We start from the raw sequence: 24,064 nt of genomic DNA, 5'->3' as shown, positions 1-24,064 counted from the left end.
AGACTGGAGTGATGGCTGCTGAAAATTCATCTTATTTTATTCAGATTATTTATTTATTTTTAATGGTAATAATACAATATTACTGGTTTTACTGTTTTGATCAAATAAAAGCAGCCTTGGCGAGCATAAGAATGTAGTTGCAATAAATTCTTACCAGTCCCGAATGCTACAAATGGTGGCATAAATTCATTATTAAATAGACCGGTGATTAGTTATCTTTAGTTCAGTACAAGTTTATAAAGTTAACACGTCAGTTGAATTAGTTATTGAATTCTGTCCAGCGTGACGTCATAGCGGGTCCTGTGAGTGTGTATCACAGCAGACATTGTGTGCATTTCCTACCCTGCTTAAGCACAAGAACAGGAAAGCTGTTGTCCCTGTACCTGCCACATTTTTCCCAGAGCAGTGCCTCTAATTTCTGTGACAATATGACAGTCATTCTTATAATAAGATTGCGTGTATGCGGGGTAAATAGGAAACGGGTGAAGCGTTTACAAGCCCTGTCCACATCACCAACCCTGGTGATTCTTCACTCACTGAGGCCCAGACAGAGCATGTGCAGACACAACAACACTGGTTTAATGGTTTGTGTGTGTATGTGTGTGTATGTGTGTGTGTGTTTGAGGGAGGAAGCATCCCATTACTCATGAGCAGCACAAAAAGGTGTGACCACTCCTACTGAATCACATGCATAGACTGGGACAGACCAGGAGGTGAACTCAGGGTGACTTGTGTTATTCTTTTAACTTTTTGTGTTTCTCATGCTCAGGCTCAGAGTCTAACACCAGGGAAAACCCTCTTCTGAGCCCTTGCTGGTCTCACCATGTGTCAAATTTACCATGGGGCTGTCAGGAATTTCATACTTTGCTTCCAAAACAACTAGAGAGCAGAAGGACTGGAGAGATTGAGACTCTGTGTGTATATGTGTGCCTGACACAAACCTGGCCGTCTTACAGGACTCTCACTTTCAGCCTGCTTTGTGCGTAAAGGACACCTCTAGGATTCAGATGCACTCTTTGTAGACTTTTCACCCTGGTTCTCATTTAGTTGGAGCTGGTTGGCTGCGTGTGTAAGATGTGCGGGGGTTACAGCTGCATGGTGTGGTGCTGTGATCAGGGAAATACCTAAGAGGAGAGGCCTGTATAACTGAGATAAGATTATGTTCTGGAGGACGATAGCAGCTACCTTTCATTTGTGGTTATGGGTGGTGCGTATAGGCCCTGCTGAAGCTTCAGGCCGTGTGGAAGGAGCATTATGCTGGGGTGGACGACCCTGGGCTGCGGGAAACTTCAGCTGTGTGGGTAAGTCCGTATGCTCATTGAAGTTTTGTTTGCGAGATGTTTCAATCAAACATTGGTGATATTATATATATATATATATATATATATATATATATATATATATATATATATATATATATATATATATATATATATATATATATATATATATAGTATAATATATATATAGTATAATATATATATAGTGTTTTATGTCAACATGTCTTGAGAGAAGACGTTTGAATAGTAAAGTTTGAGAGTCACCGCAGAGGGAAAGATTTGCATCAAATGATTTAAAGTTTGGTCTGTTCCTCATATAAAGCTATCAAGTGTGCCGGGAAAGATTTTAAATAAAACTCCAGTTACCATCCGTTTAATGATGTAGCTACTAAGCTACTTAAACACCAAAGTAACTTTGTGTTCCACAATAGAAAGAATGTCATACAGGAATGAACCACATGAGCTGAGTCAATAATGACTTGCAATGAATGGGTGAACAGTTTCTTTAATATTTAATAGAATGGCCATTAAATGTCCATGAAGAAATAACATCTTATTTGAAAACAAAAAATGTTAATGAAATTAATGAAAATGTAATTCTGAGTCTTGTTGGACCCACTGCTTTGGAGCCACAGTGAGAAGAGAATTTGACCCTCCCTTTTATGAATCATCATATTTATATCAGCATAAGTCTAAATATTTTGTTGAATACCTTTTTATCAGATTATATCTTAAATATGAAGAAAAACTCCCTTTATTTAAAAATAACATATTTATTAACAGCTTAACATAGTTGTTTTATTGGATTAGTTATTTGTTGCTTGATAGACTTTATAGAAATCTTCAATCCTTTGTGCTTAACTAGAACATCAGAATGCATCCTCATCTAGTTTGCAAATAGTGACTATTAATTAATATATACTAACCATCACCATATTCAACATTTTCCGTTATTTTCTCTGCACATCCTAGCAACATGGCTGTGTTTTTTTGTAATGCATTCAATCCTCCACCATGGTGTGTGTTGCTAAGATACAGTTGCTTTATTTCTACAGGCATCTGTGAGATCGATGTGTGAACCTCTCCCTATTAAAGCATGAAAAGAGCTGTCTCTTAGCAACATTAATTCACATCCTGAATGACATTATAGGTGCTAATATGGATTGGGAAGAAAGAGAAAATAATTAGCAATTTTATGACTGAAGAAAGAATGTATTTGTTAGCCGACAGGCCTCATTTATCAAACAGCTTTAGTTTAGGGTCAGGGAGGTCTCATGTTAAAGGGGGGGTGAAATGCTATTTCATGCATACTGAGTTTTTTACACTGTTAAAGAGTTGGATTCCCATGCTAAACATGGACAAAGTTTCAAAAATTAAGTTGTACGTTTGAGAGAGTATTTTTGTTCCAAAAATACTCCTTCCGGTTTGTCACAAGTTTCGGAAAGTTTTTTTCGAGTATGGCTCTGTGTGACGTTAGATGGAGCGGAATTTCCTTATATGGGTCCTAAGGGCACGTCTGCCGGAAGAGCGCATGCTCCCATGTAGCACAGCACTGAGAGCACAAAACACATTCACTGATCAGAGCTCTTGTTAAATTTCAGCCTCTGGATCTGATTCTGGATCATAAATAAACGGCTGAATCTGACTAGTCATGGTTTGTTTTGGATGTTTTTTTTTCCTCACGGTAATGTCACAGCTTCCAGACGCTCTCAACGCAAAAGCCTACTGGCGCTCGTGATTCTTTAGCTCCGCCCACACGTCACGCCTCCAGCCGGTTGTGTTTTTCCGGGAAAAATCGGTACAGACTATCTTTATCTTATGAATATAATAAAACTAAAGAATTTTTGGAGTTATGAAGGATGCTGTACTACTCTATAGGTACTCAAGATTAACAGGATATTGAGTGAAAACGAGCATTTCACCCCCCCTTTAAAGTCTTTGCCGACCACAGTTTCAACTCATCAACCTGTGAGATAAAGTTCATTTTTAAACAATTAATCCTTCGTTTAAATATTAAATCCTACTTTGAGAAGAGCTTAATTTCTGTTGACTGCACATGTCTGTATTTACAAAGATGCACAATATTATGTTAACAAATAAACTGTTTATGATGTTTATGACTCTTGACTACAACCTTTGTGGCATTCAGTCTTTAACAGAACACATCGTTACAATAGGATAATTATTAATACATACTTATTACAACAGAGAAACAAAAAAACAAACAAACAAGTAAAACAAGATTTTTTTTGTTTTTATATATATATATATATATATATATATATATATATATGTCCAATTATACACTTTAATCCTAACAACATTGCTACCAACCAATTGGATCCCTGACCAAACCTCAAACCTGGCCCCAAAATATCAGAGGGTTGTGATTGGTTGATAGAAATGGCATTCAGGAAAAACAAAATCTGTAAATCTGTAATCTGTATCTTTAAAGATCCTGAACCGTATCTGTTACTTGGCCTTGGAAACAGCATCCAGAGAATGAGCCTTGATGGGGACCAGAGAAGAATCGTGTCTAAGGTGGGAAGGTCCATCTTGTTGGATTTCCACTTAAGTGAGGGGACAATGTTTTGGGCTGACACGCTTGCTGGACAAATCAGCAGGGCTGGACTGGACGGAACACGCAGACAGGTAATACCGGAGCCCCATTAATGCTATTGTTGTTTATACATTTTTTTGTTATTTTTAATATGCATGTAAGTATCTATAGTTATATATAAGTTTAGCTGAAAGTTATTTACGTTCTTTTAGTTTTCAATTCCATTAGTGATCATTTGAAGCCTGTTCCAAGTTTTTTTAATGCAGTTTTGGTTCATTCTTTCAGAAGCTTCTTTCATCAGTGAAAGGAATCACGGGTCTGGCTGTGGACTGGATTGAAAACACAGTTCTCTGGAGCAATGCGGAAAAAGGAACGATACAAAGAATGGACACAGATGGGAGAAATGAAAAGACTGTCCTAAGAGACCTGTCTCAGCCAAGAAGTGTGGTTGTTGATCCAAATGAGAGGTAAAAATGTGTAAATCTACACAGTCATTCAAGTAATGTATTTGTACACTACCAGTCAAATGTTTTTGAACAGTAATTTTTATTATTATTATTATTTTTTAACAAATATTTTTAAAGAAGACTCTTCTTCTCACCAAGCCTGCATTTGCCTACAGCATTTTTGTATTTGAATATATTTTAAAATGTAACTTACTCCTGTGATGTCAAAGCTGAATTTTCTGCATCATTACTCCAATCTTCAGTGTCACATGATCTTTCAGAAATCATTCTAATATTCTTATTTCCCATTCTAAAATATGTATTATTATTATTATTATTATTATTATTATTATTATTATTATGTTGGTAGACTTTTGATAATTTTTAATTGTTATTTCTATAAACCCTCAGCTTTTCTATCATGTTACAAAAGCTTTTTATTTCAGATAAATGCTGATCTTTCTGTCCATCAAAGAATCCTGAAAAAAAATACTGTTTTAAATATTGATGATGATAATAATAATAATCAGCAAATCAGCCTATTAGAATGATTTCTGAAGGATCATGTGAGACTGAAGACTGGAGTCCTGATGCTGAAAATGTGGCTTTGATCACAGGAATAAATTACATTTTGAAATATATTCAAATAGAAAGCAGTTTTTTTGAATGCTAAAAAAAATATTTCACAATATTACTGCTTTTGCTGAATTTTGGATGAAATGAATGCAGGCTCGGTGAGAAGAAGATAATTCTTTAAACAACATAAAAACAATCTTACTGTTCAAAAACTGGTAGTGTGTATATATAATTGAAAAATAAAAATAAGCAAAAAAATAGACCTACATAAAAGAGCTAAAACTTCAGTGGCAATAAAAATGAAGTTGTGAGTACATTGCAATATGGCTTGTGGAGCAATAGGTCAGAGTTGTTACCCACAACAACATGTTTTACATTTTTTACTCTGTTCTCTCAGCAGCATGCTTGTTGACTGTAGGGGAGATGACTAAAGGCTTGGTCATTTGCACAGTTCTTCTCAGGACTGTGTTGCTCAAATCCTAGTTTGCTCGCTAGCTATAAATGCTGGAGCATTCAGACAGTCACATTCTTTGAAACATGGCTGGCACATAGGTGAAGATCTAACAGTGTCTCAAACAGCACACTGGCCTTACCTTTCTTCTAAAGGACTGGTCTGTGAAGAGATAATCAAGCAACCATTTTGGTTCCAATACAAATATCTCAACATTAGTAGATATTCATTGGGGGAGCTGTAAAGAAAATAATTTCAGCTGTTTTCCAGTGATCTTTAATATTAATGCAGAATGAATGATTTAATAAAAAAATCTGGCTGATATGCAATGCACTGATTATTTTCATGTTATAGGCAGTGAATGAAAATGACTTATATTAAAGGTGCTGTATGTAAGTTTTGGACTCTACTAAAGCTAAAGTTTGCAGATATTTAAGAAACATGCTAAGTTAGTATACTTGTTTATCTGAAAAACAATGCTACAGTCAATTATTCTCCTTTGAAAATGTTTGTTCTGGGCCGGAATGTCGGTCTCTGTTTTGGTTTGTAAGACCCACCCCCTGCCAGTTTACCCAATTGTATATCGGCACCCTGGGTTGCCAGTTGGTGGACGTTTTCCAGCATCTTTCATTTAATTCATCGTGGCGTGCACTCGTTCCTGTTGTTGACATCAATCTGGCAAACCTGCATGTGCGTCAAGTCCAGGGAGAAGGGACTGGGTGAAAAAACCCCTCTCCAATATTTTGAATTTGGACTGTAATATCTAGTTCAACCGCTACATACAGCACCTTTGAAATACTGTACTGTTTTAGAGAGAGAAATGTATAAGAATGCTATCACAACATTTTTCTAGATATATTTTCTGGCTGTCAGATGGGTTGACTCCCAGTCTCCAGCGTTCAGACATGAACGGTGGGAAGAGGGCAACAGTGCTGAAAGCTGCAGACAGACTGAAGGCTCTGGCTATAGACCATCGGGACAGGAGGCTCTTCTGGGTTCAGCAGGGCCAAGGAGTGCACACTGCTATAGGGTCCTGCAACTATGATGGCAACATTATCAACGTCTTTAATCAGCCATTCAGGTAAATTAAATTCTTCTAATGTAAAAATATAAGAGGTAATTCAGGTAATTACTGTTTCATATATTAAAGTAGTAGTAAATACGTCCTCCCTGTCCTAGATCACATCCTCTCAGGATGACGATTTTTCTTGATTATGTGTACCTAACGGACTCTAAGTCAAAAAGGATCACGCGAGTAAACAAGCACACAGGGGGCCGAGGAGAGACTGTCAATTCTAAAAGGATGCCGCACCCCCCTGCTGATGTCAAAGTGGTACATCCCATCAATCAGCCAGTAGTGGAAGTTACAACTCCATTCACTCCAGGTTGGTTATGGAATAATTGTACATCATCTTAATTGCTTTATAAAATGCTGGAGTATTTGCTTTCAGAATATATTACCAAAACATATTTGAATAGTTATTACAATTATTTCTAACCATTAGGGGTGCACGATAAATATCGGCCGATAATTAATGCGCATCTCGTCAGTAAAGTCGGTTATCTAATCAGAGGTAAATCACTGATGAGATGCGCATTAATTATCGGCCGATATTTATCGTGCACCCCTACTAACCATTATTTCATTGCTCCAATTACTCCACTCTTCTTTCTATAATCATAAACTGTGTAAAACTTGATTTTAAGTAGTGTTAAGTAAAGTTACTTTTAAAAGTAATACATTACAATATTGCGGTACTCTATAAAAAAGTAACTAATTGGATTACTTAGTTACTTTCAGTGGAAAGTGGAAAGTTACTCTTTGTCACCTGAGCTGGGCTTGCTTATTTATTTTTAATAACAAAAATCCCAAAAGCTATATTTTGGCCAAATTTAATTCACTCACAATTTCTCTCAACACAGACAGGAGAAAGGTGTTTGTGAATAAATGTGAAAACAAATCAACTTCCGTTACTTATTTGAAAAAGTAGCTCAGATGTTTTCAACTAATGCATTAATTTACTAGTTACTTAAAAAAATATTCTTATTATGTAACTTATATGTAACTTATAATGTGTTACCCCCAACACTGATTGTAAGTTTTCACAATTATCCTAAACGTCAAATGGAGAGCAAATGTATTGCAAATTGGTGGTTTTGCTTAAAAATGATACTGTTCTTATGCAGGCTGCAATCGACACACAGGAGAGTGTGTGAAAGTGTGTTCCGGTCACAGTGACACTGGTCTGTGCCAATGCAGGGACGGTTTTACCCTCAGTAAACAAGGCAACTATTGTGAAGGTACAGCCTCCATTTCCTTTGTGAAACACAGTAACTTCTAAAATATTCAAAGCATCTGTGGCAAAATCCACCACTTTCTTCTGTCATTCAAAACTATCTTCTTCTCTTTCAGATATCAATGAATGTGCCCTGTGGAACCATGGCTGTTCACTGGGATGTGAGAACGTTCCGGGCTCATACTTCTGCAGCTGCCCTAAGGGTTACCTGTTACTGCCCGATTTGAAGACCTGCCAAGGTAGGACTGGAAACTGGGAGGTGGATTATGAAACACTGGCACTAATAGCATACATATAAATGAGATGGAATTCATGAGTCAGGGACAGAGAGCAAGAGAGAATAAAAAAAAAAAAGAAAAGAAAAAGGACTGGAACGAGACAGAGGGCATCTTTAGACTTCATTGTTTCAGCTCTAATTGTGCATTGAGGCAGAGCTGGACAGCACAGCGCGATAAGATTATGAGATGACATCAGTAATGAGGAACATATTTAGTCAGCAGCTTTGCCTGGCTAAGCAGGTCAAGAGCAAAGCAACAACGAGATTAACCCTCAGTGCAGTCCTCGCACCTGCGGACGCTCATATACACCTGCAGTCAAGTTTGAAGCCATGTTTTCTGACAGCCAAGATGCTTAGAGATGGTGAAATTACAATTAGAAAACATAATTTATGGAATAGATTATTATTTATTGTGAATAATTAGAATAAAAGTACATTAAACTTTTGAATGTAGAAAAAATATTTAAATGAATGCAAATTAAAGATGAAATATCACGTTATCTTAACTCTTAACTCTGAGCATCTTATGTTTTTACTCATTCTGACCAAGGGACCCCTTCCGCACTTTCACCTTTGTGGTTGGGATTATGGTCTTGACATCATAACGGGATTGTAGACAGTGTCCCGTTGAGCTTGTTTCCCACCTGGCTTCTTCAAAACCTATCATCATTACTGGTGTCAGAACCAGTTATGTGGCTTTAAATCTTTATTTATATTATTTTTAACTGGTGTAATCACTTATTATAAAGGCAGGCCTTGTTTGATATCTATTAAGTGTTAACCTGAATAAAACAAAATCTTCCAGACATTGTTAATTGTTTCAGGGCTGGTGTTTTGTAAATATAGGATGATTGGATTTGGGATTATTAGGTGTCAGAATAAGGACTGTCTGATAGGCACAGTGCCACAAGGTCTGTTGGATCAGAGAGGAGTTGGTGGAAACTTTGAGGTGAGAATTGATCAACGAGGACAGGGGTTTTGGAAATGAAAGATTGAGGCCGTAAGCTTTAGACTTTAGACTTGTTTGCGTTGTCTTGTCAGACTGTACAGCCAACCACATGTCATTCTATTTCCCCAAATGACCACGCTTTAATGATTAGTTTGAGGACAATATTCAAAGTGCCAGTGGAATTAAAATGCCGTTTGGGGCTTGAGTGTGTAAAATAAGTGTGAATTCTAATCTAATTTCCCTTCAGATTATATAAACACCTAATCAAAACCCAGCAGAAAGATAACCAGTATCCAGTATAGTAACACAGTTTATGTTGTTTAGGCTTTTAATATTTAGTTCTTCAGGCATTGTGGAAAAATATACACTAAAAGAAATTTGTGGATGTGAGAATTAACTAATTTTATGTTTATCTAATTTAAAATGTATTTTTGTTCAAATCTTAAAATTCCACGATATTGAGTTCTTCAAGTGGCAAAAACACATTATTTAAAAAAAAAATGGTTTGGTAAATGCAAAATGTTTTTAAAAATATATTTTGGACAGAATAAATACATTGTTAAAATATATTAGTATTTTAAAAAGTGGAAATAAATGTATTAAAAATGTTTATGTAAATATATTTTAGTACATTATAACTTTTAACAATATCTATTAACAATTGTGTGTGTGTGTGTGTGTGATAAGTCTCTTTTGCTCATCAAGGCTGCATTTATTTGATTAAAAATATAGACAAAACAACATTGATTTCCAACAATGATTACAAATTAGCATATTAAATGATTTCTGAAGGATCATGTGACGGGTAATGATGCTGAAAATTAAAATTTGCATCAAATAAATAAATAATATTTTAAAGTATGTAAAAATAGAAACCCATTATTTTTAGATTCTGATAATATTTCACAATATTACTGTTTGAATCAAATATGTGTAGCCTTAATGAGCGGAAGAGACATATGTACAGTATACCTATAAAGTCCATAAATTGAACTGATGAGTTGCATAAATGAATGAATTTATTTTGTTGCTTGTTGTAAATGGCAGAATTTTAACTTGCTTGCTTACATTTGTCTGCAGAGTCTAAACCATGCGTGGAGAATGGCACAGTTTGTGATCATGCATGTGTGCACACTGCAGAAGATGATGTGTGTGTGTGTCCAGAGGGATCTGTGCTTAATTCTGATGGCCGTTCGTGCACAGGTGTGTGCTTTTGTAAATCAAAGTACATTAATAGCCAGATTACGTATGTATTTATGCCTGTGGCTGTTTTCTTCTCCATTGTTTCAGGCTGTTTGTCTGCAGATCGAGGGGGATGCAGTCAGATGTGTGTGACTTTATATCCAGGCAGGTGGGTTTGTGAGTGCCAGCCTGGATACCAGCTCCAGCCTGATGGAAAACACTGTGCTGCTGCAGGCAAGGCCTACCAAATGTCTTTATAATCTACATTCTGCCAGGGTGCCTGTCTGTCTCCCCCGTCTTGTCTCCTGGAAGTATTGGTTTAAGCATAAGTGCATTTGCTTCCAATGACCTCGTATATCTGGAATCTCTTTGTTTTATTTCAAGCAGGACCTCCAGTGTACCTGTTGTTTGCCAATACAGTGGATATAAAACAGATTAACGCAGATGGCAAAAAGAGCAAAACACTTCTGCAGGAACCAAAAGGCAGTATCATAGCTTTGGACTATGATCCAGTGCAGGAGCAGGTAAAAGTACACACACATGCCAGAAGATTGCTGAGCTGAGGAGACCACACATCACATATATGATGTGTATACTACTGCCCTCTAGTGGACATGAGATGTAAATGCCAGATGATGTAAGGAAACAGAAATGAAGTTCAGGGCTCATGTTGATAAAATAATGTTTGAAACTGCCATCTTGTGGCCACATAATTTAAATGCAAGAGGACACATTTCTGTTTTCTGCTGACAAACAAAATCTTTACTTGTCATACAATTTCTGAAACCTGACACTCAAACACCAGAACCACACACCAAATCTGCAAAACCATACACTAATTCTTGGCCTTTGACTCTCCATTTTCAATTTCATAAAATGCTTCTCGCAAAACACATCACACAACTCACTATGAAACATACAAATCTAACAGGAGTTAATATTATGGCAAAAGTGTTTGCAAATGTATGCTTTTGAGATATGTTTGTGATTTTTTGAATGCATTGCATAATTTTGCAAGAGATGTGAGGCATTTTGCATTTTTGTGTGTGCAATTCTTGGATTTGTGTGTAAAGTTTTGAAAATGTGTGTAAGAAGTTGAAAAAAGCTGTAATGTGGACTTTTATTTTCTATGACACTATATTTCTTTCATTTATATCTGTTTGTAGTTTTGTATTTGGTTTTGCGTTGCACTACATTAAAATTAATAATACATTAGTAAATAAATAAATAAGACAAAATACTGTACATTTATTCTTTGTAAAAAAATAAATAAATAATAATAATAATAATATTCTAACCTTAATATATTTACTATTAAAACAATGGTTGCCAGTAGAATAAAGCTAATGGGATTGAGCTCATCATTTTCAACCAGTCTTTACAAATCAGAACAAATGTTTATTTATTTTAAACATTTTCTCTGATATTAGCTTAAGTGTTTTATTTTTCCTTGAAATGTCATATAAAAGTAGTCATTAGGTTTTGTCTGTTTATTTAGGTGTATTTTGCAGATAAAAGCCGGAAGCGTATTGAGAGGGCTTCCCTGGATGGAGGTTTCAGAGAGATGCTGTTTAACACTGGACTCGACTCACCCGAGGGTCTGGCTGTGGACTGGGTCCATCGCAAACTGTACTGGACTGATAGAGGGTAGGATACAGACAAATACAAACACACTTCCTCAGAGGTATACCTCTATTCTTAACTGACTTTACCATTCTGTGTTTCAGATTATCCTCTATTTCCCGCAGTGGTTTAGATGGCGTTGACAGAGAAATCTTTATAGATGAAGACATCCAGAAACCCAGAGGCATTGCCCTACATCCTCAGGCACAGTAAGACCTCTGAAATTGCATGTTCATTTTCTTCTCTTCAGTTTGTCTTCATTGACGTCCTGTAAACTGAAATAGTGCAGTGGCCACAGCCATTTTATTGTGGACACCTTTTTAATGAGGGAGAGTTCAGCAAAAATGACATTTCCTTCACTGTATACTGTTATCACCCTCATGGCATTCCAAGGCAAGCAGCTCTATGAATCAACAAGGATTTTGGCAAGCAGTAACTTTCCATCTGTGTGTCTGGAGGAAGGTATATTGGACAGACATGGGTAGCCGTCCTGCAGTGGAGCGCTCAGGTCTGAACAGAGACGTGCGTGAAGTCGTGGTCAGCACCGGTCTGGTGTCTCCTAGTGGTCTAGCTGTGGATCACGGCTCCCAGCGTCTGTACTGGTGTGACCTGAGCAGAGGTGTGATTGAGTCGGCCAACCTGGACGGTTCCGATCGCCATATGCTAAGCGAGAACCAAGTAGGTGAGGCTCCTCTGCCAAAAACACACACACCTTCACTACAAAAACAAATACTGTGTGTACATGGAATACAAACTACACTTTGCAACAAATATTTTTCATGCTGGTTTATAAAAAAAAATGAATGAAATATGTTTACTGTTTTTGCTTTGGCTCAGGTCGGCCGTTTGATGTTGCAGTGTTTGAGAATGTGCTCTGGGTCAGCGACTGGGAGGGTCACCTGCTTTACCGGATAGACATGAGAACTGGACCGAACCCTGAGCGTCTCCGTGACATCTCTATCCAGCCAGCTGCTCTAGTTGTTGTGCATCCTCTTGTCAAACCAGGTATGGATATTTGACTTATTAACAGACTATCTGCTTTGGGTTTTACCATTAGTTTTAATAATGTGTAAAAGTGCATAAGAAAATGGTGGTTGTTGCAGTATAGTTTTATTTTTCAATGTTTTTTAGAAGAAAGGTTGCATTTATTTGATGAAGAATAATTATTTAAAAAATGATTTCTATTTTAATGTTTTCAAATGTAATGTATTCCTGTGAATTTGTTTTTGCATCATTACTCCAGTCTTCAGTGTCCCATGATTCTTTAGAAATCATTCAAATATGCTGATTTGCTTGAGACAAATTTCTGGGATTATTAAGGCTGAAAACTGTTTTGCTGCTTGATATTTTTGTGGAAACTGATACCGAAATGTTTTTTTTCAGGATTTTTTTAAGGAACACAAAGATCAAAAGAATAGCATTTATTTGAAATCTTTTGTAACATAAAAGTCTTTACAGTCACTTTATTTTTTTTATTAAATGCATCAGTTAAAGAGTTTAGTATTTATTTCAGTATAGTAGGACAAACTGCATAACAGGAATGATCTGATGCATGTTTTCTGTTATAAAGGAGCGAATGTTTGTCTTCATGAAAATGGAGGATGTGCTCAAGTGTGTGAGAGCAGACTGGGATTGGCTCTTTGCTCATGTCACGCGAAGCACGTTCTTTCAGATGATGGAAAAGACTGTCTGCCAATTAATACATCATTCACTGGTCAGTATAATGAGAATACAATTAAACGATGGCAAGAATGCTTGTCCTATACAGTCACATTAAACCATTAAAGCAATCTGAAATCCACTCTTTGCATACTCATGTTAAAAAGAGCTGTATTTCTCCACACAGAATCAGATGATGGTGAATCAAGTGATCGTTTGAGAAATAAAACGCCGAATGATGAGAGCACACCACTGGCCATGCTTTACACAGAGAGGATGGTTTCAGGTAGAAAAATATCAGCAACAATCACAATCATCATTTTTTTGTGAACACATAATGCTGTAATCGACCAGTCAGAATCAAGTATTCCAGAGCTACAGAGATAACTTGAGACTGATGTGATCTCATTTAGACCAGAATGACTGCTACTCTCTCAGATGTGATGTGAACGCTCAGTGTATGCAGAAGGAAGGCCGAGCCGTGTGTCAGTGTGGGACAGGTTTTGCTGGAGATGGGGAGCTGTGTGTGGGTAAGTCTGTGTGTGTTTGCACTACACGTCAGATGATTTTGATTTAGTATAGACTGAAGCAGCTGGATTGTGATGTATGTGTGAAACTGAATTTGAGTGTATGGATATTGATGTGTGTGTCATGTGATTTGTGCCTGTTATTGGGTGTATTGACTAGTCTTTATGTAAATTTGGGTTTGTCTACATGAGCACATACAGTATTGACAATATATGTGTGTCTGTGTCTCTGTGTGTGTGTGTGTTTGCACAGACATTGATGAATGCAAAGCAGGCCTGGCAGATTGTAGTGTGTCTGAGGCTGAGTGTGTGAACACAGCAGGTGGATATTTCTGCCAATGCAAGACTGGATTCACTGGAGATGGTCAACACTGTATGGGTATGACAAAATATTTACACCTTTATGTATAATAATAAAAAATAAAAAAATCAATAAAATCAATATGGTGACTTGGAATATTTCATTCTGCTTTTGAATTGCAACTATTTAGTTTGACACTGTTAAACTGCGCAAATTAATTGACAATATTGTGTCTAAAATGTAAATGACTTAATATGAACTTGTTTAACGAACTGCTATGTATAAGCAGTGTTCACATTAGTCTGAATGTCAGTCATAGGAATATAAATTTGTGATATGAACTGTTGTTCAAATGTATAGGTTTTTTTTAAAGGAATTAATACTTTTATTCAGCAAGGATGCATTAAATTGATCAAAAGTGACAGTGCAGATATTTACAATAGAAAAAAAAAATCATGAAAGGATCCTGAAAAATATGTCAACATTGATAATAAGAAATGTTTCTTGAGCAACAAATCAGTTTAGAAAAAAATCTAAAGGATCATGTGACAAAGAAAACGAATAGCTGCTGAAAATTCATAAATAATTAATAATTTTAAATATCAATATTATTTATATTAATATAGAAAGCAGTTATTGAAAATGTACTAGTATTTCACAATATTCTTTTTTTACTAATCAAAGAAATGCATCCTTGGAGAGATTAAGATTATTATTTCAGAAACGTGAAGAATCATAAATCATATATACTGTATGAGACTTAAAAAAGCATAAATCAAAAACATTTTCCCTTTATTTTAAATGCATATTTCCTGTGTGTGTATCTTTACAGATATAGATGAATGTGGATTAGATATGCATGGCTGCGATGTGAACGCTGAGTGTTTGAATGCAGTAGGAAACTATCAGTGCAGATGTAGACCTGGGTTTACAGGCACAGGATTGAACTGTCATGGTAAGATTCACCTTTTTGTTGTTTTAACTGAAACAGTGTTTTTGTAAAATCATCTGTTGTACAATTGTCTATGTCCATATTATGGGCCATAATCATTTGAGACCATGAGCAGTAAGGACCCTCTAATATGAGTTTGTGCAAAAGGGAAATGCACTGACATTCAGCAGAAATGCATGATGCAACATGATAGTGACCTCATTTTCGTGCTCTGTTTCTTGTTGCAGAGGAGTTTAAGAGCGCCTCCTCTTGGCCGAGTACAGGAAGTCCACTTGATGTCACATCGCCATGGCAACACAATGATGCTGTGCAGAACTGCCCCTCTACACACGACTCATACTGTCTTTATGAAGGAGTGTGCTTCTATTTCCCTGAGATGGAGTCTTATGCCTGCAAGCAAGTGTTGCTTATATAGCTTTTGTCATGTGAAAGCTTCAACCTGACTTTTATAATTATCACCATCCTTGTTTTTGCATATACCACAATTTCCTTTGAGCTTCAACCATAAGCTGATTTTTACAATGAGGCTTTAGTTAATGGGCAGTAGATGGCAGTCTTGTACTAAAAATCATATGGCTTTTTACTGAATGTTTGCCCTTGACAAAAAGGGCACACCATAAGTATATTCAGTAAATAATTGTATTCTATTATTATGTAATAATGAATATTGCTTTTAACGATGCTCTGTGTGTGTTTGTGCTGCAGCTGCGTGTTAGGATACATGGGGGAGCGCTGTCAGTTCAGTGATCTTGAATGGTGGGAGTTGCAGCAGGCTGAAGAGGAGAAGAGGAGGAATATGGCTATAGCAATGTGTATTGTGCTCCTCATCACTCTTCTCTCCATCGCTGCCTGCATCACCTACTGCTGCGGGTGAGAGTGATGCAGGCAAAGAGATACACATTAATAACACACATGCTCATTTCTGTTGCTCTGGAGGCATGGAGGCAAATGGATTTTCGAAGAATAGATAATGAATAATCAAAAATATTATAGATTTTTGTAAGTTAACAATATCTACACTACATGACCAACAGTATGCAATATTTGAATATTTTGAATAAAAAAAAATAAAAAAAAAAATAAAAAAATGTTAGTCATGTAAAAAACAAAATTGGTAGGTTACAAGATATTTATTCTAGTTACAGTGACATATTTTGGCATATTTAATTTATTAAGATGAACATTTTCCAAGAATTCCTTGTTCCATTTTTTTTATTTGCTTTTTAGTGAATTCTTCATCCTGTCATATCAATTGCAAAATGACCTTCCTGAACGTATTTCCCAATACAGTTTAATTTAAGACTTGAAAAGGGGCCAGGATTTTGCACAACCCTGCCATAGTGTTTCATGGTCAAGAACAAAAATCAAACTGAAAAAGGTACAAAACCAGAGCTTCTGCCACAGTTTGTCTTAATGACTCCTATTTGTAATGGATTCAAGAAACAAGATGAAAATAGACACTGTGACAAAAAAAAAAATGGCTCTAAAACAGCCTCTTTCCATTTCATCGAAAGCCTCTAATGGTTTGATTGCTGCCGGTCTGGGTTCATTTCCCTGCTTTATCAGGTGAACAGCGTGTAAAAGTGGCATTAAATTGTTTATTAGGAGAGGAGGCTGCAGATTTAAAGATGTTTTCATTCCCTTGAGCATGTGTCAGAAGTCTTTAAACACACACACACACACACACATCGAAACAGCTGGGTGATATTTTCTTCACCCTGGTTAAGTGTCTAATTCTCTGTGCCTGTGTTTAGTGACACTGACCCATGTGTGTGGTGTTTTGTTATACTCCTAAAGCAGCATACTTATGTCTGGCTCCTCTGGCCCCTGCACCTCAATGCAGCAGCCACACGCTTTCAATTACATGCTTGGTTTAGCTTGTACTACAGCAATTACATATCAAAATAGGTCATTCCTACACCCCAAAATGGACCCAGTGATCTATAACCTTATTTATAAGCTACACGGGTGGCAATTTTTCCGTCTAAAATTGCGTTTTTCACTTGGTTACTCATGTTTCCGTTTTATTTTTCTTCATTTTTCTATCTATATCAACTTAACGCACACTTTCAATCTCACACTCACACACACAAACACAATTCTGGTTTGGTTTATCCCAAAGCCTGTTATTGCCCCAGGTGTAGGGGCGAGACACACATATCCAATACACATGTTTGTAATAATGCTACTTATCATACCTTCACGTCTCACTGCAGGTCTCCATATTTCATTCTCACTCAACAGGATCCGGAGATTGGTTTTGCCCTCGGTGTCAGTTAGCAGGGTGCCAATCCATGAACGGAAAAAAAAACGAAACCCCTCTGATTACTATTTACATAGATATGAGGGTTATGTGAATGTAATACTTTTCATAGGAGCCAGTTCAATGAATTTGACATTTAGCCTTTCAGAAACAAAAAACAAAAGATATGTATTCAAAAGTCATTGAATCTACACCCAATGTCACAAGCCCAGTCTCCATAAAACAATAAATGAAATGAAAAGATACATCATATGCCAGACTTTACATTGGTTAAACTGACATTACAAATTGCTTAGTATGTTTATTTTCAATATTATGAAGTCAAAGTGATAAATATATATATTTTTTGGTCATTATCAGGTCTAAAAGACATTCTGGAACTTGTCCCTCAGAGGATGAAGTGGGTGATATAAGCATGAGTGAGGACAGTATGACGGAGACAACAACAGCCACTCCACAGGTAAAGTGTTTATTCTTAATGTGAGTTTTTGAATTTTCTGCAAGCAATTTTTGGGGATAATATTGTTTCTTTACACATTGTATATAAGCAGGTCTATGTGATTTTGGATGCATCTCCCTGCGGTGATGAAAAGGTCCTTCGTGTCATAGGGTGTCCCAGAACAACAGTATGCCCCTCCTGCTCTTCAAACGCCAGTAAGAATCTCATTTTCTATTTTCTCCTAGACAGACAGATAGATATTGTAGATAGATAGATAGATAGATAGATCTTATTAGACATCAGGCATCAGCTTTCTGTGTTCATTTATATCGTGTTTTGTTTTTTTTTTAAACTAGGGGACAGTTTTGCTTTAGAAGAGGCTGGAAAGTTACAGAGAGACAACTGTGGTCAGGATGTTGCCGGCAGCTGTGTGTCCTGCGATATGAAGACCTCCGATAATCTCATCTCTTTAGAAGACCCTCAGGCAATGCCCCAGTGATTCATCAGATGATAGTCTTCATTGGAGACTGACCCATGAACTGATCACGTGAATATGTTCCATTTTGGAGTCATTGCCCTTCAGTGTTACAGTACAGCCAACTGGCAAAGTACATTATTAAAAAAAAAAATTGTTTGAACAAGATTTCACATTCAGATTGCACCAGTTTTTTGTCAACAGATTTCATACATAAGTAGGTTACTAGCTAGTCACTATTTGTTGAAGTAAAGAGATTTGCACATCTCTCAAATGGTTTCATGCAATACGTAAGAGCTATAGAATGTGTTGAGATCATTAATGTAGGTCATCTAAAGAGAGTCTTGTTTTTCTGCTTTTAACGTTGCTGTTTATTGTCACCTATGAGCCATTAGACATAGATTGAAGTAGTGAAGAGAAAATGGAGAGACACATCCTGCTTTGTGAGCAGAAAATAACATGTACTTGGCCTATTTTGCTTCAGGTGGTAGAGGAGTAACATTTCAGTGGCATATCTGAACCTGCTAACATCAGCATTGGTCTCACAAAGAGATTACTATATAAAACACATCCTACTATGAACCTCAAATACCATAACATTATTAAACAGATAACATTTGGTATCAAAAATATATAAACCAAGATTGAAATACAATATTTAAATTAATTAAGGTTTCAGACTGGTGAATGAGTCATGCTTCATTCAAGAACAGGAAAGTATTATAGGTCAGATTCCTCTCTGCCTCTCCTCAGTCAAATGTCTCACAGATATTCTAAGACCTCATCATCAGACACATCATCAGACAAAATAAAAGCAGCAAGGTGTACCTTTATATCCATCTAACTAACAGTTAATGTATATGCTGCAGTTAATGTATATCCTACATCTGCTATTTTGAACCAAAAACCCAGAACAAGGACGCTGAGGAACAATGTAATAAATTTGCCTTTCGTTCTCTCCCAATTTTTTTCAGCTTCTTTTTGTTATGTTGTATATGCATATTTACAACCTAACTGTAAAAATATAGACATCTCAAAATAAAACAAGAGAATCTGAAGCTCATTGTGCATTATGTCATAATCCTCATTCGCACTAAACAGTAAAACAATGATCATGTGATGAGTTTAAACACATTGGCACTTAGTTATTTTCTTGTTTTATGTCCATAGTAATAATATTGTAAATATACCGATAATATACTATTGTTTCAGGATAAACAGACAGGAAAGAATCTCTAGATACAGTGAAGAAATTGTTGTAGATTTGTATTTATGATTTTGTATTTATATATCTACTGTTGCATTTATTTATTTAGGGTTCGGGTTAGGGTTAGGGTTAAATGCACTATAAAATGAGAAAACGACGAGAAGCAATTAGATGGTGAATACAGTACACATACCATATTACATTTCTGTTCTATAGCAGAATATAAATGTGGAGAAGAATGAAGTATCAGCAACATCTGACCTCTTGACTGAGGTCAACTGTCTATTAGCTAGCTTTTTGTTTGGAGGGAAGAACAACCCACACTCAGCACACACACTCTCTCTCTTTTAATCTTTTTTTTTTTCTTTTTTGCCATCACTGGCTCACATATCTATTGATTTTCAGAGAAGGTCCACTTATCTATATATTGCTCCCTGATTCGATGAACACTGGAGTCCAGGTTGCACTCCAAACTGAGGGAATGGAGCTTGTAATAAAGATGAAATTGGACATACATCAGTTTCTCTGATAATACTTCTTCAAAAAGCCAAAAGACTCCAAAATGAGTGGTCATGTTTCCTTTAACGTCTCAGCATTTTGTCATCTTCAGTTGTCAATGGTCACAGCACACCAAGACCATTTTGGGTTATATTTGGTTTTAATATTCTCTCTATTCTCTCTAAACATAATATTTATTAATTTAACAAAAACATATGAAAATAAATAAAGCCAAGATGTAAAAGCCATGTGTGATAAAGTTAGGACACCCTATGATTCAATTGCCTGTAGATCCACTTTTAGCAGAAATTACTTGAAGTAATCATTTTCTGTATGATTTTATCAGTCTCTTCTTTACAACATTACTCCAGCTTATTGATTATTTATTGATTGTTATGCACAGCTCTCGCCACAGCATGTCAGTCAGGGTGTCCAGGTCTGGACTTTGACTGGGATATTGCAACCCCTTAATCTTTTTCTTTCCAGCCGTTCTGCCATAGATGTGCTTGGGATCACTGTCCTGTTGCATTACCCAGTATTGGCTAAGCTTTAGCTGTTGGACGGATGTGCTCACATTTGACTCTAGAATGCTTTGGTCTTCAGAAGAGGTCATGGTCGATTCAATGACTGTGAGTTGCCCAGGTCCTGTGGCTTCAAGCCCAAAATCATCAGCCTCCACCAGCTTTTGTGACTCTTGCTATGAGGTGCTGATGTGCTCTATAGATTTTCACCAAACCTTTTCAAAAGAGATTATTCTAGAAGTCTCATGGTTTATTCAGATTAACATTTCTTTTCTCTCTCTCTCTCTCTCTCTCTCTCTCTCTCTCTCTCTCTCTCTCTCTCTATATATATATATATATATATATATATATATATATAATGTATTTACATTTAACAAATACATTTAATACCAATAATATTGACTTAAAAAAAAAAATTGTTCATTATTTTAAACTCAAGAACCGCTTATTTGACGCTGAAAAAAATGGAATCTAAGGGACATCGGAGCAATTTAAATAAACTAAATTATATACTAATAGATGAAATATATATATATATATATATAATTATTATCAGTGGACATGTAAGATAACTGATATAACCATAACACAACAATGCATTTCTTACATTTTTGAGTGAGCTATCCCTCCTAATATTACAATTTCAGAATGTCCTGGAAAGAGCCGTGCTTTCCCACTTTTTCCAACTGATAAAATGGGAATTAGGATCTGAAACAATCTGGCCACACTCCCTCTCTCAGCTGTAGGGAATTAGAATGGGGGGATCAACGGATGAGAGAGCTAATCCACCTGAGAGTGGAAGAGAAAGATGGCGAGAGAGAGAGGGAAAGAGGAAAAGTGTGTGAACAAAGGTGTTTACGGTTGGCCTGCGACACAACGGATCAGTGTCTAGCTTTCGGCATTCTTTTTTCCCCATCCTTTTCCCTCCCATCAGACTGGGGAGCAGTTGGTCTGTGGAGATTCCAAAAGGTGCACAGATGAGGAGACTAAATAAGGCATTAGATGCCCACTCAAAGGCTTTGTTGTTGATCCTCCAGGTCAGCGCAGCGCCCTTGTGGCCTGTGACCTGCCCAGAGCCGTGCTGCTTTGCTAGGCTTTGAGTAGATTTAGTGCTAGGGATAATGCATGAATTTGGGCACAGGCACATGTGCTTAAGGCTCAATTCTATCGACGAGGATGCTCGTCAGTCCTCTAATAGAGCTGTCAGACAGACATGAGCTGGGGACTCTGAGAGAGTGCCATGTTGTGTTTGAGCTCATTTAGGATCTATGGCTAATGCAGTATATAGATGTAGTCTGAAAATATTATGGTTATTATCACAAATTTACTACAGCAACTTAACAAGTGTGCTTTGTAAATATTTTGTTTATTATGCATATGCAAATATTTCAGTTACTGAAACATTTGGTGAAATAAGATAATTGCAGTTCAGTCATGATTCATTTATTCAATGACAAACGTGTTCAATATTGCATACTGGACGTTTCATATACCCTATTTTAAATATAATAAAGTTGGCACTCGCAACCTTTAACCACGTTTAATTTCTTAACACGTCTGCACCCATGGGGGAAACAAGTTCTATGTAAAATAAAATTGTAAGACTATTTTCAAAAGAACTGTTAGATTGTGTTTACATTTTTGATGAGGGAGGAATGATTAAGTCCACATTTAAGTCAATATCCAGGTATGAATGAACACTTATTGCATTACTGTAGCATAATTGAGGGCGCCTTGGAAATAAAGATAAATATGTGTGCAATGGAAATATCTAAACCAACATACTAATACTAATCAACAAAAATACATGTATAATATACTGTGATTTATATATATACATATATATATATATATATATATATATATATATATATATATATATATATATATATATATATATATATATATATATATATATGTGTGTGTGTGTGTGTGTGTGTGTGTGTGTGTGTGTGTGTGTGTGTGTGTGTGTGTGTGTGTGTGTGTGTGTGTGTGTGTGAAAAACAATTTTTTCTTATAGATTGCAGTCCATATCCACCATTAATATATACTTACAGATACACTTGCTGCATTTGCATTTGTATCTTGCATCCAGAGCCATTATTTCCACCATTAAAGCACAGCAATGAAAATCACTTTCAAAATACATTTGTTTTTGTATCTCGTAATCAGAGAGAGTTTGCATGAGTTATAGTATCACACAGACAGTAGGGAGGATACATTGTCAGGGAAGAAATAGAAAAGAAGAAGTATTGCTGTCTAGGTTAAGAGTGGGACATACAGGGTTAAACTCAACACTGGCAATAATGGGGCTACATTAAAATTGATTATGTGATGTGTGTGGTGTATCTGAAAATGTATTTCATGTATTATTTATTTGTAGTAAATATAATATTTTCCGGGATGTATTGTTCAGTCATCTGACGAATGGAGAGGATAGAATGAAGAATTAGGATATTTTAGGAAAAGGATTAATGGATAGACAGATGTGTAAAGCACTAATTACGTTTATATATGATTCAGGTTTGGGATTTAGAATATGATATACTTGAAATGTTGAACCTGCCATGGGGGCTGAGTGTGGACGGAGGAGCTGAACACGCAGCGCCGGATGAAGCTCAATGAAACCTCTATTGCAGGTATGATAAATAATTATGATGTATAGTGGGATGATAGAGTAGGGTTCAACCAGGAAACATAGTTAATGGTCCATTTGTGAAAGAAGGAAGAGGAAATAGTTTTAAACTTCAGACTTATCACCCAAGGATAATTTGCCACTCAACACAGTAGGTGGCGATAATGCTCCTTTGGAGTTAATCGCCATTAAACAACAACAAGAAGAAGAAGAAGAAGAAGAAGAAGAAGAAGAAGAAGAAGAGTTTGCATGAGTATCACCTGTCCAGTAGGGGGCGATGTCAAACAGCACTGGTCAAGACGTGGTGAGTTAGTGTTTGCAGTAACTTTGATCGAGGAACTTGTGGAACCGGTAAGCTATGAACACGTGGTGCTCTTATCGTTTCCTTCCAGGTTTTCAATGAATCGACTTACTAAAAAAAAGTACACTAGGCTTGCTTTTGATAATGATATGTAGAAGTTTTATTTTGTGACTGAGCTTGTTTAAAGTTGCTGTTAGCTGGCAGGTTTTATTTGTTTCTTGTGCAGTTTCTTTATAATGATGATGATGATGATGATTTGTTTTTGTGTTGCGTTTGGTTGGTATTACTTTTTATTAGGTTTGAAAGATCTAAGTCTTTTAACATTGTAACAAGGAAGTATGAATATGAGTTTATGAAACGGTCTTTTCAGGTTTCCTTGTGAATTAATAGTTTTGTATGTTGTGCACTCACTGTATGCTACATTTGCCAATAACAAAAGTGCTATCCCATAATGTATTGTCCTTAAAATTATCTCCAATTTCCTGTGTCATTTAACCCCACATTTTTTTATTATTTTCGTCCAGGCTCCTGGATGCAAAATCAAAAATGATCCATATTTTGACAAGTTCTGAATGGATGTCACTTACTAAATTAAACATGATGGTTGTGTGACAATGTAGCATACTACTGTATTTATATGCAAGG

At 36.3% G+C, this 24,064-nt stretch overlaps 1 protein-coding gene and 1 long non-coding RNA gene across 3 annotated transcripts in view; both read left to right on the top strand.

Annotated features, from left to right (window-relative positions):
* Positions 1-687: 687 nt before the first annotated feature.
* On the top strand, positions 688-19,318 carry egf (epidermal growth factor). 2 transcript variants are annotated; one of them, XM_052573825.1, is made up of 24 exons: positions 688-1,301; positions 3,736-3,932; positions 4,126-4,307; positions 6,167-6,394; positions 6,493-6,698; positions 7,501-7,614; positions 7,727-7,849; positions 9,917-10,039; positions 10,127-10,252; positions 10,406-10,542; positions 11,517-11,665; positions 11,746-11,850; positions 12,100-12,323; positions 12,479-12,646; positions 13,212-13,355; positions 13,488-13,586; positions 13,714-13,830; positions 14,081-14,206; positions 14,961-15,083; positions 15,308-15,476; positions 15,786-15,950; positions 17,704-17,803; positions 17,892-17,997; positions 18,139-19,313. In XM_052573825.1, the coding sequence occupies exons 1-24, from the start codon at positions 1,160-1,162 to the stop codon at positions 18,279-18,281; spliced, it is 3,516 nt and encodes a 1,171-aa protein (XP_052429785.1). In that variant the 5' UTR covers positions 688-1,159; the 3' UTR covers positions 18,282-19,313. The 2 variants fall into 2 exon arrangements, with proteins under 2 accessions (XP_052429785.1, XP_052429786.1); XM_052573826.1 differs by having other exon boundaries at positions 704-1,301; positions 17,895-17,997; positions 18,139-19,318.
* Positions 19,319-23,397: 4,079 nt separating this feature from the next.
* The window catches only part of LOC127971674 (uncharacterized), a 118,156-nt gene continuing 117,489 nt past the window's right edge, over positions 23,398-24,064 (top strand). Inside the window, exon 1 of the long non-coding RNA XR_008156890.1 lies at positions 23,398-23,469. This is a non-coding gene — a long non-coding RNA (uncharacterized LOC127971674). The remainder of the gene's footprint in view (positions 23,470-24,064) is intronic.

The sequence above is a fragment of the Carassius gibelio genome, chromosome B14 (assembly GCF_023724105.1).
Source record: "Carassius gibelio isolate Cgi1373 ecotype wild population from Czech Republic chromosome B14, carGib1.2-hapl.c, whole genome shotgun sequence".
Taxonomy (NCBI): Eukaryota; Metazoa; Chordata; class Actinopteri; order Cypriniformes; family Cyprinidae; genus Carassius; species Carassius gibelio.
This window is presented reverse-complemented; position numbering and strand designations above follow the sequence as displayed.